The sequence below is a fragment of the Prunus avium genome, chromosome 4 (assembly GCF_965620075.1).
Source record: "Prunus avium chromosome 4, drPruAviu1.hap1.1, whole genome shotgun sequence".
NCBI classification, from domain to species: domain Eukaryota; kingdom Viridiplantae; phylum Streptophyta; class Magnoliopsida; order Rosales; family Rosaceae; genus Prunus; species Prunus avium.
The window spans coordinates 22,169,202-22,184,172 of record NC_142287.1 but is presented as its reverse complement, the minus strand read 5'-3'; the positions used below and the strand labels follow the sequence as shown (position 1 = coordinate 22,184,172).

General features: G+C 37.7%; 1 protein-coding gene and 3 pseudogenes across 1 annotated transcript; 1 reads left to right on the top strand and 3 right to left on the bottom strand.

The window, feature by feature from the left end:
• Nucleotides 1–638: 638 nt before the first annotated feature.
• LOC148295037 (mavicyanin pseudogene) lies at nucleotides 639–1,144 on the bottom strand (annotated as a pseudogene).
• A 1,153-nt stretch (nucleotides 1,145–2,297) lies between these two features.
• On the bottom strand, nucleotides 2,298–2,825 carry LOC110751207 (mavicyanin pseudogene; annotated as a pseudogene).
• Nucleotides 2,826–8,284: 5,459 nt separating this feature from the next.
• Nucleotides 8,285–8,902, bottom strand: LOC148295036 (uncharacterized). The gene has a single exon (XM_088252361.1). It carries the CDS (start codon nucleotides 8,900–8,902, stop codon nucleotides 8,285–8,287), a length of 618 nt encoding a protein of 205 aa, XP_088108487.1.
• A 2,938-nt stretch (nucleotides 8,903–11,840) lies between these two features.
• LOC148295035 (uncharacterized) lies at nucleotides 11,841–14,338 on the top strand (annotated as a pseudogene).
• Nucleotides 14,339–14,971: the final 633 nt, after the last annotated feature.

Sequence of the window (14,971 nt, the reverse complement as noted above, 5' to 3'; positions counted from 1 at the left end):
AGACATCTTTTCAATTTAATGATGATCGCTTATTTCTTATTTTACTGAGATCTCAAAGCATCACAGAAATAGACAGATAAAAATCAGAGTACGTCCTTTGAGCAGTCCTCGGAAGCAAACTGGAGTTGTCGCGACTTAAGTTCATATACAAAGCATGTGCCTTGTTGCTGCCATGCCCCGATCACGGTTCCCTCAGTTGAAGGCAACATTGCTACACAAAAGTAGCGTTTCTCAGTGTTGTTGTGTAGATACATGTATAATGCTTGTACAACGAAATCAACCTTGAAAATGAAATGCCATTCCTGCATACTCTCTAAAGCCCTGCTTTTCTTCAAAACAAAGTTTTAATCCTTCAGACGAATTGTAAACTCTTTGAAGGCAAAAGCTGAGGAAATAGGTTTCGAACGCTCGTATCACAACTCTGTAAGGCTCTCGAACTAGATGAGATCTCCAACAAGTTATAATTGATGAGAGAAGCATATATCGGAGTTTATTTCTGCATAGATAGGTTTAGTTTAATTTTCACTTGGCAGTGACACAGACACACAAACCAAACATATAATATATCAAACAATTTTATTCAACTATATATGTTGACAACTATAATAACATCCCTACTGTATTAATTAGAAACAAATCTAAAATACAAAACCCAAAAGAGTGGATAACACAAACATGGTGACACCCAACCCAAGTTTCGAAAAATGAAGAGCAGGACCGCTACTTAGAGCTGAGCTTGGCGACTTCACATCAGCAGGAGAGGATGAAGGTGTCGGACTTGGACTTGTAAATGAGTCATCTGGTGTAGGTATGGTGGCCAGAATCTCAACCCTTTGTCCGGCTTGACAATGACCAGGAGCACCACACAAAAAGTAAAAGTTGTCGGGCCTTTCAAGGGTGATGGTGTCAGATCCCGAGGTATAGACTGCGATAGAGAAGCAGGGTTGCAAGATTCGTAATCTTCGTTAGTAACTTGCATCACGTTATGGAATTGATTGTTGTAAGAAAATATAAGTGTGTCACCAACATGGAAGTTTTTTGTTGAAGCCCACTCGTTGTAATCAACAAGGCCTCTAGAAGACCACCCGCTAGAGTCACCAACTCTATACACAGCACCGAAACAAACACCACATAAAGCAATCATAACCAAGCAAATCAGTGGACTTTTTCCCAAAGCCATGAGTAGAGACAACAAAAAGGAGAGAGGATTAAAAAGAAGAAAAAGATCGAGTGATTGATCAAATTTATGTTAAAGGATCGAAGAGCTGACTGAAATTTTGCGTGAAAGTAGAATGGGGTGCTCTTGCATATATATATATATATACTCCAACGTGGAATATAGGGTTTCCAACTACTTGTTGGAATAGGATTTTTTTTTTCTTTTTTTCACAACAGAGTTAATTATAAAGTTTGAATGGCCCAACCCCAATCCAAATCGGCTTAGTACTGGTTAGTGTCAGATTAGCAACTGTGAAAAGGAATATGCCCATATAGTTGGGGATATATTTCACTTGAATTATTATTATTATTTTGCCAATACTTGAGCCAAGTTAAGACCCAAAATAGATTAAAATTTCAAATTTTAAAAAACGAAGACACATTATTTTGTCAAAAACACTTTAAAAGCAAAATGGAGTTGTTGCAAGTTGTTGTTGCCATGCCACCCCCCCACGAGAAATTGCTTGCCTAAAACAAAGAATTTTTATTTGATTGTGCAAATTTATTCATCGTGTATAATTTAATTTTGAAAGGGTTGATTGGACGAATCAGAATAAAGGGATTTCAATTCTAGTCCAAAAAATTTCGAAATGAAAACTCTCTTCCAATTCCGTTCCAAAAAATTTCTGAATTTCAACATCCATTCCAATTCAGAAAACTCCATAATTTTCATAATATTTCAGAACTTACATATTTCGGGATCCAGTAGTTGACAGTCAAAATGTTACTATCATGTTGTGAGTGATTATATGAGGAAAGTTGTTAAGTACTTGCAACTGAAGTACAAGAAGTTTGATTTTTATTTTTCATTAGTGACATAATTAAATTGGACTCAGACTATCAAAATTGCACGTACAAATTACACCCTTGTTAAAAAATTTGTTGTTTTCAGTATTCAACAGGGGCACAACCCAAAGAGAAGAAACCAATATAAATTGACAAATATAATAAATCAAACAATTTATTCAAAACTACGTTATAAGTCAAAACATTAAAACTACATCCATCTACCTCACGAATTGAATGAAACATTAACATCCCTACTATATATATTAAGAAACATATCTAAAATACCAAACCTAAAAGAGTAGAGATAACACAAACATGGTGACACCCAACCCAAGTTTCGAAAAATGAAGAACAGGACCACTACTTAGAGCAGAGCTTGCCGATATCGCTTCAGTAGGAGAGGCTGAAGGTGAGGAACCATAAGGTGTCGGACTTGGACTTGCAAATGAATCATCCGGTGTAGGTAGCTTGGTCATGATCTCAACCCTTTGTCCGGCTTGACAATGACCAGGAGCACCACAGAAAAAGTAAAAATTGCCAGGCCTATCAAGGGTGATGGTGTCAGATCCCGAGGTATAGACTGCGACCGGAGAGTTAGGGTTGCAAGATTCAAAATCTTGGGTAGTAACTTGCATCACGTTGTGGAATTGATTGTTGTAAGCAAATATGAGTGTATCGTTAACATGGAAGTCTTTTGTTGAAGCCCACTCGTTGTAGTCAACAAGGCCTCTAGAAGTCCACCCATTAGAATCACCAACTCTATACACAGCACCAAAACAAACACCACATAAAGCAAGCATAACCAAGAAAATCAATGTACTTTTTCTGAAAGCCATGATTTACGTAGACAACAAAGCAAAGCGAGTTTAAGAGCAGAGAGAGATAAGTTACTGAGCAAATTTGCGTAAAAGAAAGAAGTTTTGCGTGAAAGTAGAATGGGGTGCCCTTGCGTATAAATAGTATGTGCATCCATTAGCCGACTCCAACATGGAATAGGTTTCCATCTACTTGTTGGAATAGGAAATTTATTTTATTTTATTTTATAACAGATATATATCATTATAGAGTGTGAATCATGACACAGCTTATCCGTATGTGGGTGTGATTCAAATTTGGTGGTCAAAATATTGACTTCATGCCTCATCCAGGTTTGGGGACCAAAATGACCCAAATCCAATCCAAATTATATTAGTACTGATATTGTCAGATAATAGTTTGATGCACCTAGATAATAGCTTGATTCCAGAAAAAACTTTGTTCCCTTCAAAATAATTATTTAGGTCCATATAGTTGTGGCTATTTGATACTATTGATTTGATTTCTGAGCACATGCCCTAATTGCGTGACTTTGTTTTTCCTTTTCTTTTAATTAAGTGTACGCAAGACACACATTTTGTGTATGCTAATATATATTATTAAGGTCATCAACTAGCAATTAGTTTACTTTTCTTATTCTTCTACAATTTCATAAGTTGTCCCAAGTTCAATTTTCAAGGCCTGCAAAGATATAGCAATTTTATTTTATACAGAACATTCGAGTCTCTTTCAATTCTGTAGGAATTTGTTACTTGAGCCTAAGGATCTAAAATATAATGAAAAGGGTAAAGTGTTATTGCACCGCATGATCAGCTTCCTCGTTGAGATCTCCTCCAAATCCACATCAAGAAAAAATGGCGGGAAATGTGTAACACCCCGTCACGACTAATTATTTTATTTTGCGAAGTTACATTTTTGCTCTTGAAGTAAAGTATTTTGGTCAGTTTTTATTTGGAAATAGTTTGGGAATTAGAGTTGCACCATTTCATAGAGCTCGCTCTCACGAGTTCGTAGACATGTAGTGGGCTCAAATTAGCTTTTTAACGAGGAAATTGTGGTCAACAGAGTGCAGTGGCACAATTGAAATTTTTGGAGCAGTCAAAATTTAAAAACCCTGGGTTAGACTCTCCCACGGCTTCCTCTTTTGATTCCCCACGCCTGTCTCTTATAGTTCCCAAGTCTGGTCAGTTTTCATTTCAAACTCCCACACAATTATACCATTCTCTTCCGAAAGAATTCTCTCCCAACTCCTCACAAGTTCCAAACCCGTCAATCTAGTTGACTGCTTCAAAACCCCTCTCTCCTGAACTCAAAACGAAATTTCTTCTTCTTCAAACTTGTTCCTCTGGTTGTCTAGTAGGAACATCCGAACATTAGCCCAATCCAAGAAATATAATCACCCGAAAAACCAGTTTGAAGATGAACCGCTCATCTCTGCCTGGTACTTTGTGTTATGCATGGATTTGGCTTTTCATGTGAGTTTCCATTGCTCTTTTTGTCAGATACAAAGTAGTTTTATTTCAATATTCCTCCAAATGGGGAGGTCAATATATATACACATTACAAAGTGAAAGTGCTCCATAAAAGTATGGAGATAAAGATAAGCTAGTTGTCTAAATCCTTCCTAACACATGCTAACTATCTACCATAAAACAATATTCTCTAAACAAGATAAGGTGCCCACACGTGTTGACCATGCAACCATATTTTCCAACTCATGCCAACATTCCCCCTCAAGTTGGTGCATAGATGTCTCGCATGCCCAACTTGTCAAGTGAGTTGGAAAACGCAGTGGTGGAAACAACATGGGTCAAGATATCAACTAACTGGTCTTCTGTCTTCACAAATGGCACATCAATAATATGAGCTTCCAACTTTTCTTTAATAAAGTGTCTATCCACTTCCACATGCTTGGTACGGTCATGTTGCACAGGGTTGTGAGCAATAGCAATGGCAGCTTTATTATCATAGTACAATGACATAGCAACTCTAGGTTTGTAACCTAGTTCTTTCATCACATTCTTGACCCATAACAATTCACAAATACCTTGGGCCATCGCCCTGTATTCAGCTTTAGCACTCGAACGAGACACAACCTTTTGTTTCTTACTTCTCCAAGTAACCAGATTTCCACCAACAAAAGTAAAGTAGCCAGAGGTAGAACGCCTGTTAGTATTATCACCTGCCCAATCAGCATCAGTATATCCTTCAATAGTTATAATACCCTTTCCAGGAGTACTCTTCAAGTATCGTAGAATCCTGTTGACAGCATCCATATGTCTTTCACTAGGAGCATGCATGAACTGACTAACAACACTTACAGCATAAGCAATATCGGGTCTAGTATGAGAGAGATAAATTAATCTACCCACCAGTCGTTGATATCTTTCCTTGTTGGTGGGAACATCACCAGGATTTTCTTGTAACTTATGATTCTGTTCAATTGGAGTGTCAGCTGGTTTGCACCCAAGCATACCTGTGTAAGTTAAGAGATCTAAAACATACTTCCTTTGGGAAAGACATATGCCCTGGTCTGATCTGGCCACTTCTATCCCAAGAAAATACTTCAATTCCCCCAACTCTTTCATCTCAAATTCACTTGACAGATATTTCTTCAATTTATCAATTTCATTATCATCACTTCCAGTCAATATCATATCATCCACGTAAATAATTAAAGCAGTTACCTTATCTTTCTTATGCTTCAGAAATAATGTGTGATCTGAGTTACTCTGTTTGTACCCAAACTTCCTCATTGATAGTGCAAATCTTCCAAACCAACATCAAGGAGACTGTTTTAATCCATATAATGCCCTTTTTAACCTGCATACCATTCCTATCCTTTCTGGAACACCTGGTGGAAGATCCATGTACACATCTTCTTTCAACTCCCCATGTAGGAAAGCATTCTTAACATCATATTGCAATAGAGGCCAATCATAATTAGCAGCTAAAGACAATAATATACGTACAGTATTGATCTTAGCTACAGGAGCAAAAGTCTCATTGTAGTCTACACCATATTTCTGAGTATAACCTTTAGCAACCAGTCTAGCTTTGTACCTCTCGACAGAGCCATCAGCTTTATGTTTGATGGTGAAAATCCATCTGCATCCAACAGTCTTCTTTCCTGGAGGCAAATGAACCACATCCCATGTCTGATTCTTTTGTAGAGCCCTCATCTCCTCTGCCATAGCTTTGGTCCATTTTGCATCTGCTAATGCATCCTGCAACTGTCTTGGAATAGATACAGTAGATACTTGATATAAGAACGACTCATATGACTTGGATAATCTATGGGTTGACACATGATTAATGATGGGATATTTGGCTTTAGCATTTAGGTCTGTAGTATATTGAGGTTTGGGTTTACCACGGTTTGTTCGAACAGGCAATTGATATTTTGGTGGTTGAGACTCAAAATTGTTATTTAAATTACCTAAAACATCATTAGTTTCAAGAGTTACCTTATGTGGGACCTCTCGAGTAGGTTGGATAGGCCGTGGAGAAAGAGGGGAATAAGATGGTGTTTCCATGGTGTTTTCAGTTTCTGGTGTCTGAAAGTTGAATTCTTGGTCATCAATGATAGCCTCAGTGTGAGCTTCAGCATCCACACATGGGACAGAATCAGAAGCTTCAGTTTCAACTTGAGCATCCAGACGTGGGACATTATTAGACTTAGATGCAGAAATTGTAAGCCACTCATGCCTATTCTCTTTTACGCTGTCATTCTCCCTCTGAAGAGGAGAGCCATCAATGGTAAAATAGGATAATTCCTTATGAAATGTGACATCCATAGTAATAAACATCTTGCGAGTAGGCGGGTGATAACAACGGTAACCTTTCTGATGGGAAGCATAACCCACAAAAAGACATTTGATGGCACATGGGTCGAGTTTACTTTGATGATGAGGAAGCACATGAACATAGGCAACACACCCAAACACCTTAGGAGGAAGGTTAGTGACAGGAGACATGGTCTTCATTTTAGCTTGAAGAACTTGAAGCGGGGTTTGATACCCAAGTACACTAGAAGGCACCCGATTTATTACATACATAGCAGACTGCAATGCTTCCCCCCATAGATACTTGGGAACATTGTGATGAATCAGAAAGGCTCGGGTAACCTCCAAGAGTTGGCGATTGCGACGCTCCGCAACACCATTTTGTTGCGGAGTGTAGGGACATGATGTTTGATGAATCATTCCTTGGGAGATAAAGAACTCAGCAAGATCACGATTAACATATTCGCTGCCATTGTCAGAACGCAACACTTTGATAGTGGTAGCAAATTGAGTTTGAACCATCATACAGAATTCCTTAACAATACGACTCACATCGCTCTTGTGTTTGAGCAAATAAATCCAGGTGATACGTGTGCAGTCGTCAATAAAGGTCACAAACCATCGCATACCACCACATGTAGTGGTTTGAGAAGGACCCCAAACATCAGAATGGACCAAAGTAAATGGCATCAATGCCTTGTTATCACTCGAGGAAAAAATAGTACGATGACTTTTGGCGAAAATACAAGTCTCACAAGTAGAGCATTTGAATTCTTTATTACAAGAAGCAAACAAAGATGGTAAAGGTGCTTTAAATATCCAAACGATAGGTGTCCTAACCGTTGATGCCACAACCAAATCATCTTCTCATTCTCCAAAACTTGCTTATTAACTTGATGTGCAACAATGTCAGACTTTGAACCATGAAAGTACCATAAATCCCCTCTCCTAAAACCACGACCCACCTCCTCCTGAGTGTGAAGATCCTGAAAATAACAATGTTGTGGGAAAAAATGGGAAGAATATCCTGCCGTAAGTTTGGACACAGATAATAGATCCTTATCTAATGTAGGAACAAGAAGGACATTACTTAAGGTCATGGAAGGGGTAAGTTTTACAGTGCCAATGCCAGTGATAACATTTGTTTCTCCAGTAGCAGTTTTCATGATATATTTTGAACATGTGGAAGTAAAGGTAGTGAATTTCCTAGGATTATTAGTCATATGATCAGTTGCTCTAGTATCAACTATCCATGCACTATCACAAGCAGAAGTAGAAGTACATAAAGCATAACTAAATTTACCTTGCTTGGCCTCCTTAGTGGTTACATCACCTGATTCATCCCCAGTGGTTTGAGTGGTGACATGAGCAGCACTGCTTCTATGTTTCTAGGCAATCAAATCATCAGCCCATGCAGGTCGTCCATGAAGTTTCCAACACTTATCAATAGTATGGTTTTTACCACAATAAGTACATTTTTGCTCATCTTTAGTAGGAGACGATCCATTGTGCTTGACAGAGGGCTGTAATGGTGCAGAGGATCTCTCAATGACTGGTTTTGAAGTAGAAGCTGGTTTAGGTGGGTGTGCAAAAGAAGTACGATCTGGTCCTTGGAATCCCTTGCGTGCAGCCATGGCACTTCCACTAGTCTTCTCTTCACTCCACATGGTTTTTAGTCAGACATCTTCTTCACAAATCATAGCATAAGTTTCTAAGACATCAGGAAGAGGATCAGAGCGGAGCACATGTGCCCGGGCTGCATCAAGATGTGAATCCAGCCCTGCCAACAAGATATATACACGGAAATTTGTGACAGTTACCAAATGAGTGCAGAGATCAATTTCATTCTTGATTTGAGGTGGATTGATGGCATCAAGTTCTTGCCAAATGATTTGCAATTCCTCATAATAAGCCTCCAAGGTGCGTCCTGCTTGCATGGTGTTGACAGATCTCTTGGTCAACTCATAAATCTTTGAGGAGTTATTACTCACAGAATAAGTTTTCTCTACAGCATTCCAGATCGCTTTGGCAGTAGTAAGACGATCGAACAGAGCACGTACATGTTTTTCCATGGCATTGAGAAGCCATGTTTGAACAGTACAATTTTCTTCTTCCCAATCTTCATAGGCATCAACATCTTCCTGTTTAGGAGCTTTCTTGGTACCAGTAATATAGCCGAGCTTCTTCTTGCTGGCTATGGACATGCGAGCTGCACGAGCCCAGGAATCATAATTGACTCTCCCAGTCAATTTCTCAGGAGCAATTTGGAAGTTTTCAAATCTATCACCAGCCATAGGTAAATGAATAAAGAATATTATTCAAAAACTTTGGTTTGAAAAGGGAGACAAACTTGTCTCGGATGGGAAATAGAAATTATGGGAAAAAGAGAAAAGGTTAATATAGTTTATGGGAAAGAGAAAAAGTAAAGAATGATGGGCATGTGGGAATATGGAAAAAATAAAATGGATTTTTGTAAAGAGGAGAGGATTGGATCAGTTTGACGGTAGCAGCAAGCTATGGAGCAGTTCTGGCAGTGGGTAGTGGGAGGGCAGTTGGATAGTATAGATATTCAGTGGGCAGTGGTAATATTTTCTGGGTTTGGGTATGGGTAATAGCAGCGGAATGCAGAGTAGGGTAATAGCAGCGGAAAAACGAAATTGTATGGAAAGCTAGGATAGATCAGTTCAGGTCTCAAGAGCTTAATGCTCTGATACCATGTCAGATACAGAGTAGTTTTATTTCAATATTCCTCCAAATGGGGAGGTCAATATATATACACATTACAAAGTGAAAGTGCTCCATAAAAGTATGGAGATAAAGATAAGCTAGTTGTCTAAATCCTTCCTAACACATGCTAACTGTCTACCATAAAACAATATTCTCTAAACAAGATAAGGTGCCCACACGTGTTGACTATGCAACCATATTTTCCAACTCATGCCAACACTTTTCACCTCTGTCCTTCACACAAGTTGTTTCTAAGGTCGAGAGATACAACATATCCAAAAGGCAAGACCATTGAGGTCTTTAACCAGCTGAAATCGTATTCAAGGTGAGACTAGTTTTCTCATACTTCCTATCTGCTGGTTCCACACTATTGCCAACTTAGTCACTCTTGCATAGAGCTTTCCCATGATCTAATGACCCTTCATGAAAGTTGTTTTTCTATGTCTTGGCTATAATCTATCAAACTTTGAGCTTCATCCAAAAAGTATAGCCATCCAAACATTCTATAGGAGTGTAACATGTTCATATCCTTGTCTGTTGTGTTGATGTAGGCTCGAATTATGTCTTGCATGTCGATTTCTCTTGCTTAGATGAGAAAGTTTCTTTTACAAAAGTCTTTGAGAATTTTGTTCTCTACAACATATCCAAAATACATAGTCATCCAGCAAGTTTAGCCCTCTCGGAAGGGTTACAAAATGAAACAAGCTTCTTTGTTTCCAAGTGCTATTTTGGTAGTTGTTCTCCTTGGGGGGTGACTTGAGGATTTCAGACCAATTCAGAGGATTGAGGTAAATATTTAAGATTTTTTTGATTTCTAGAAATATGTTATACAGGTTATATTCTTAAGGTTTTGAATTGATGAGTTGTTTCAAAGTTAAGTGGAATTGTGGACCTATAGGAATGTCCGGATAAAAGATCAAAGGTTGTGGGTCCCGAGTGTCCGGTTGACCTAGATAGTGGGCCACGTTGACTCAGTTGACTAGATGTCTTCTGAAATCGTCTTGGCCCTTAGCACTACAAGAAAAAATGTCAGTAGTGACCAATTTCCTTGTGACCACATGAATAATGATAACAAATACAGTGAATTTTAATGACTAATAATACTACATGGTCACTAAAATGATTGACCCCTATTTGGTTGCTATTCCAAATTTACCAGGAGCTGTACTAAAGAATGCTACAATCTCTTTTTCTTTTACTTTAAAGATTGTATTTTATGAGAATCCCCTTCTCATTCAGCATCTAAAATCATCTCATTGCTTACCTGGTGGTTTGGTATTCTATTTATTTGGGTTTTTTTGGTTGCTATTCCAAATTTACCAGGAGCTGTACTAAAGAATGCTGCAGTTTCTTTTTCTTTTACTTTAAAGATTGTATTTTATGAGAATCCAGTCTAAATGATTTTTATTTTATTTTATGGTATTTGATTTGAGGTTTCCAGTCTAAATACTTTTCTTCAATAACTACTTTTTTTATGTTGTTGTGAGATTTTAAAGTGTGTAATTTCTCAACTCAGCCAGTAATTGGCACGAGTCTCCTTAAGTTAGTGTTCAATTCATTTCACTCAACTCGTTAGTTTTGACAGAATATGATAATAGAGGTAGCATCTGAAACACAATGATTATAAGCATATTGTCATTGTCTGTAATCTGTATTATATTTGTCTTGGCAGTTAAATCTCTGGATCCTGCGATCTAAGTAATAGCGCTGAACTACTGTAACTTGTTTAATGAAATATATTATGCATGTAGAGCAATGGGAGAGCATTTTTAATAATATTTCTGTTTTTCATACAAATACACATTTTTTAAAAAGCAAATGTATAATACACATATTGTAGGCATATGTACGTATTTTTCATGTTTAATGTTTTCTTAATTCTTTTTCAATAAATAGTATAGGCGCTCGGCTATACTGCGGTGTTTTTTTTGTTTTTAAAAAAAATTTAATATAAATTAAATTAAATAGTATAGCCGTTCGGCTATAGCCTTTAAAAAAAAAGAAAAAAAAAGGCACCCCGGCGATAGGCGGGATCTTTAAAAAAAAATAAAAAATCAATAGTATAGCCGCGCGGCTATACTTGGGCTTTCTTATTTTAAATGAGTAGTACAGCCGCTCGGCAATACTTTGTCCTTTTTTTTATTATCTTTTTTGTTAAATAGTATAACCGAGTGGCTATACTGGGCTCCCTTATATAAGTTTTTTTAATAAGTGGTATAGACGGTCGGCTATACCGGGCTCTTTTTTTTAGTTTTTATTTTAATAAATAGTATAAATAGTATAGCCGCACGGCTAACATCTTAAATATAATGTATTTAAAGGAAGCAGTCACACATGTGCAAGAAAGACATGCTAATAATTAGTAATCCTAGTAAGACTTGGACATGAATTTCCGTTCTCATTCTAATCAACGTAGATTTATACAACTTTTACACCTTAGACATGTGTTAGTATGAAAATTGTATTGTCATTTCCTAGACTCTAGCATAGGTTTGGAATTAGGGTATGAATATCTTTTACTGGAAGTTTTGGCGCAACACATTCAATCCCGGATTTTCGAAGTATGACTTGATCGATATGAGGAAACTAATTTCAGGTAAATCATGACATAATCATGCATTCATTATAAGATTCCTAGTTTGAGTTATTTTCACTCAAGTGTTTTTATGTTAATCTTATTCTTAATAGGATTAGATTTTATCTCTTGAGATTACTTTCCTAGTTGGACTCTATTTTAATTTAAGTTAAAATATTATGTTTTCATTATCTTGGACTTGGAAAGCATGTTTCAATGAATATCCTATTTGGCTTCGTTGTTTACATGCTCATAAACATTGTTTCATTGGATAAAAATTGATTGTTGGAAAACCTTATTTTATAATACAAAAGCTGATGAAATTACAATAGGAATCTAAGAGAATCAAATATGTTAAATGGCAAGAGAGTGAGCACGTGGCTTTGTGTTTTTCTCTTGCAAAAAGGAGTTGTAGTCTGAATGGGTCTTAGAGTCATAGTTGCTTTGGAAGTGTAGTCTCGTGGTTTGCTCTCTAGTGAGAGAAACCTGCTTTGCATAAAGGTATTGTTGTTTCTTTTTCAACAGGGGCTTTTCATTGCAATTACATCTTTGAGCATATTAAATCTTTGAGCAAAAGTCTGTCGTGCTGATTTTTCTTTGGTAATTCATCAAGTGCTCCTTTGTTGCTTGGTGACTTATCGAATTTATTCATCATTCATATTGCATACATATGCATGTCAGTGACTCATATGGTTGATGGCATCAAGACCGTGGTGGCGGTTTTCCTCCGGTGAGCTTGAAGCAATCGTGACCAGTATTGCGTTGAACATAAGGAGTGTCGAAGATCATCCCGTGACAGAAGTTGAGTTACGAAGAAGTCGGTAAACATTATCTAGAATGTGTCTAGGATAAGTGTTTGAGTACTTCTTGTAATCATCGTTCTATAGTGGATTTGTGTTGGACTGAGGAGTCCCGTGGATTTTCCCCAGAGGTGGGGTTTTACCACGTAAAATAATTCTCTCTGTGTTCTTTTATTTTATTCCCAGCACGTTCTGGGATTGATAAGCCATATCAATCCTGCTGCCGAAGTTTATTTTTTGTTTATTGATTATAATCTTAAATTGGCTTATACACCTCCCTCTAGACATTTTTAGTCATCCTGCAAGTATTTTCAACATGGGTTCATATATTTTAATAAATAGTGGTTAGCAATGATTGAGAGTGAATTGCCTTGCCTACACCCGTATAGGTAATTAGCAATGATTTCAAATGAAAACTGGTTTTTATATTTTGGGTGTTTATATTTTATATTTTGCTGGTGGTAGATGCAATGCCAAGTGTACAGCTCACATTGCTGACACATTTTGTAAGGCTAAATCTGTTTTTCCATTCATTGTAAAGGGGATAATTCCGTTGGTATGAAATTAGAGTGTGTGTGTGTGTGTGCATTGCTATGTTCATTGCGCAGTAACAGACGCTCTCTCTCCTCTCAACGATCTCTCTATCCTCTCTTAGCTCAATTTTTCTTCCTCTTTTCTAGAAACTAAGCTCTGCATATTTTCAAAATCTCATCACGGGCTAGTCCTCTGCCAATAAAATGTGAATACAGTAGGAAACATGACCAAGTAGCCCTTCTTCACAGTAAAAATATCCGGTGTATGTCCCGTGTTGCCGGCTTGTTTGTAGAGAAGCATCATACTCTTCCTGTTTGCCGCATCAGAAATCCGGTGATCGGTCATGTCCTTGACTTGCCTAATGCACATATGGATGTGTGTAGAATGAAATGTGCTTTTGATTCATTGACTGGTGATGCCAAATTGGTAAGTGCTTATATCCACAATGATGAAGTGGGATATGAAGTTATGAGCCTTGGACAAGATGGGGATTGGAGAGCCTTGAAACACCCAAACCAAGGCTTGTTGAAGAAAAATGGCAAATGGGCAACAAGAAGGCAATTTTTTCTAACTGATGAGGTTCATGATGGGGTTTATTTTTGTTCTGAAATTATAACAGATGGGGAAGATTGGTGCTTGGAAGTCCAAGATCTCGATCCGTGGAACGAGTGCTTCATCACAACTACATTGGCCCAAGGAGTTTTCAATGGCTGCAAGAGAGTTTGGGTTTTCAATTGGAACCAACATATAGCTGTTGGAGATATTGTAGAGCAAGACCTTCATGTCTTGGTGCTAGAAGACCTGAAAGAGCAAAAATGGAGTCAAATTAAGATCATTGTGCCATTGAAATTTTTGCAGCATCAGCCACTTTTGGATGATCAAGTTCTCATTTCTGTGAAGGCTGATTGTGATGAGCTCAAGCTGCGTTATAAGGGAGGGAAGACTCTTTTATGACATGAACAAATGAGGTGATTAAGAAGGTGGTGTATAAATGGTTTGACACCGATCTTCTGGGATTTTATAAGCCGAGCCTTGTGAGTCTCAAGGGAATGAGACAAGACGAGAGGGTACGACTCAGAATGGGGATTGATTAGAGCAATTGCAATGAATTTGGTGGTTGTTTATGATTACGAAATTACGTTTTTATTTTAAAGAAGTTTGTTTGAACCCTCAGTTGCGATGCATCCATCTTTGATATGCAAAAGTGCGAATTCGTTTGTTCCAAATTACTGCTCAAGTCTTTATACTCTGATGTGTGATAAAAAATTTTAATTTGCCTTTGATATATTAGATGTGATCATGACAACTAACACCAGATTCATGACAACTAACACAATTACGTCCCAAATAACCTAAATGATCATAAGCATGAAACAAGAAGTTGAATCAGAAAAAACAAAACTCACTACAAGGAAAATCCCTTTTAGCGACGAAACCAGTTGGTCGCTATTACATGATATTTCGTCGCCAACGATAAATAGCGACGAATATTTTTGGTCGCCAAGGTCGTCGCTGCAAGCTCGTGGCTAAAAGTACCATGCGACGAAACAGAATTTCGTCGCTAAAATAACTAAGCGACCAAAACACGTCGTCGCCAATTAGCTCCAAGTTGGTCGCCTATAGAGAGGGAGTTGCCGCCAAAAAACCAAAATTTCCCGCGAAATGGAATTATTTAGCGACGAAATATATGTTTGGTCGCCAAAGATGGGAGTTTATTTGTGGAATAT

Coding starts and splice junctions, on each gene's coding strand:
- LOC148295036 (XM_088252361.1), bottom strand. CDS start 8,902: ATGGCTGGTGATAGATTTGAAAACTTCCAAATTGCTCCTGAGAAATTG.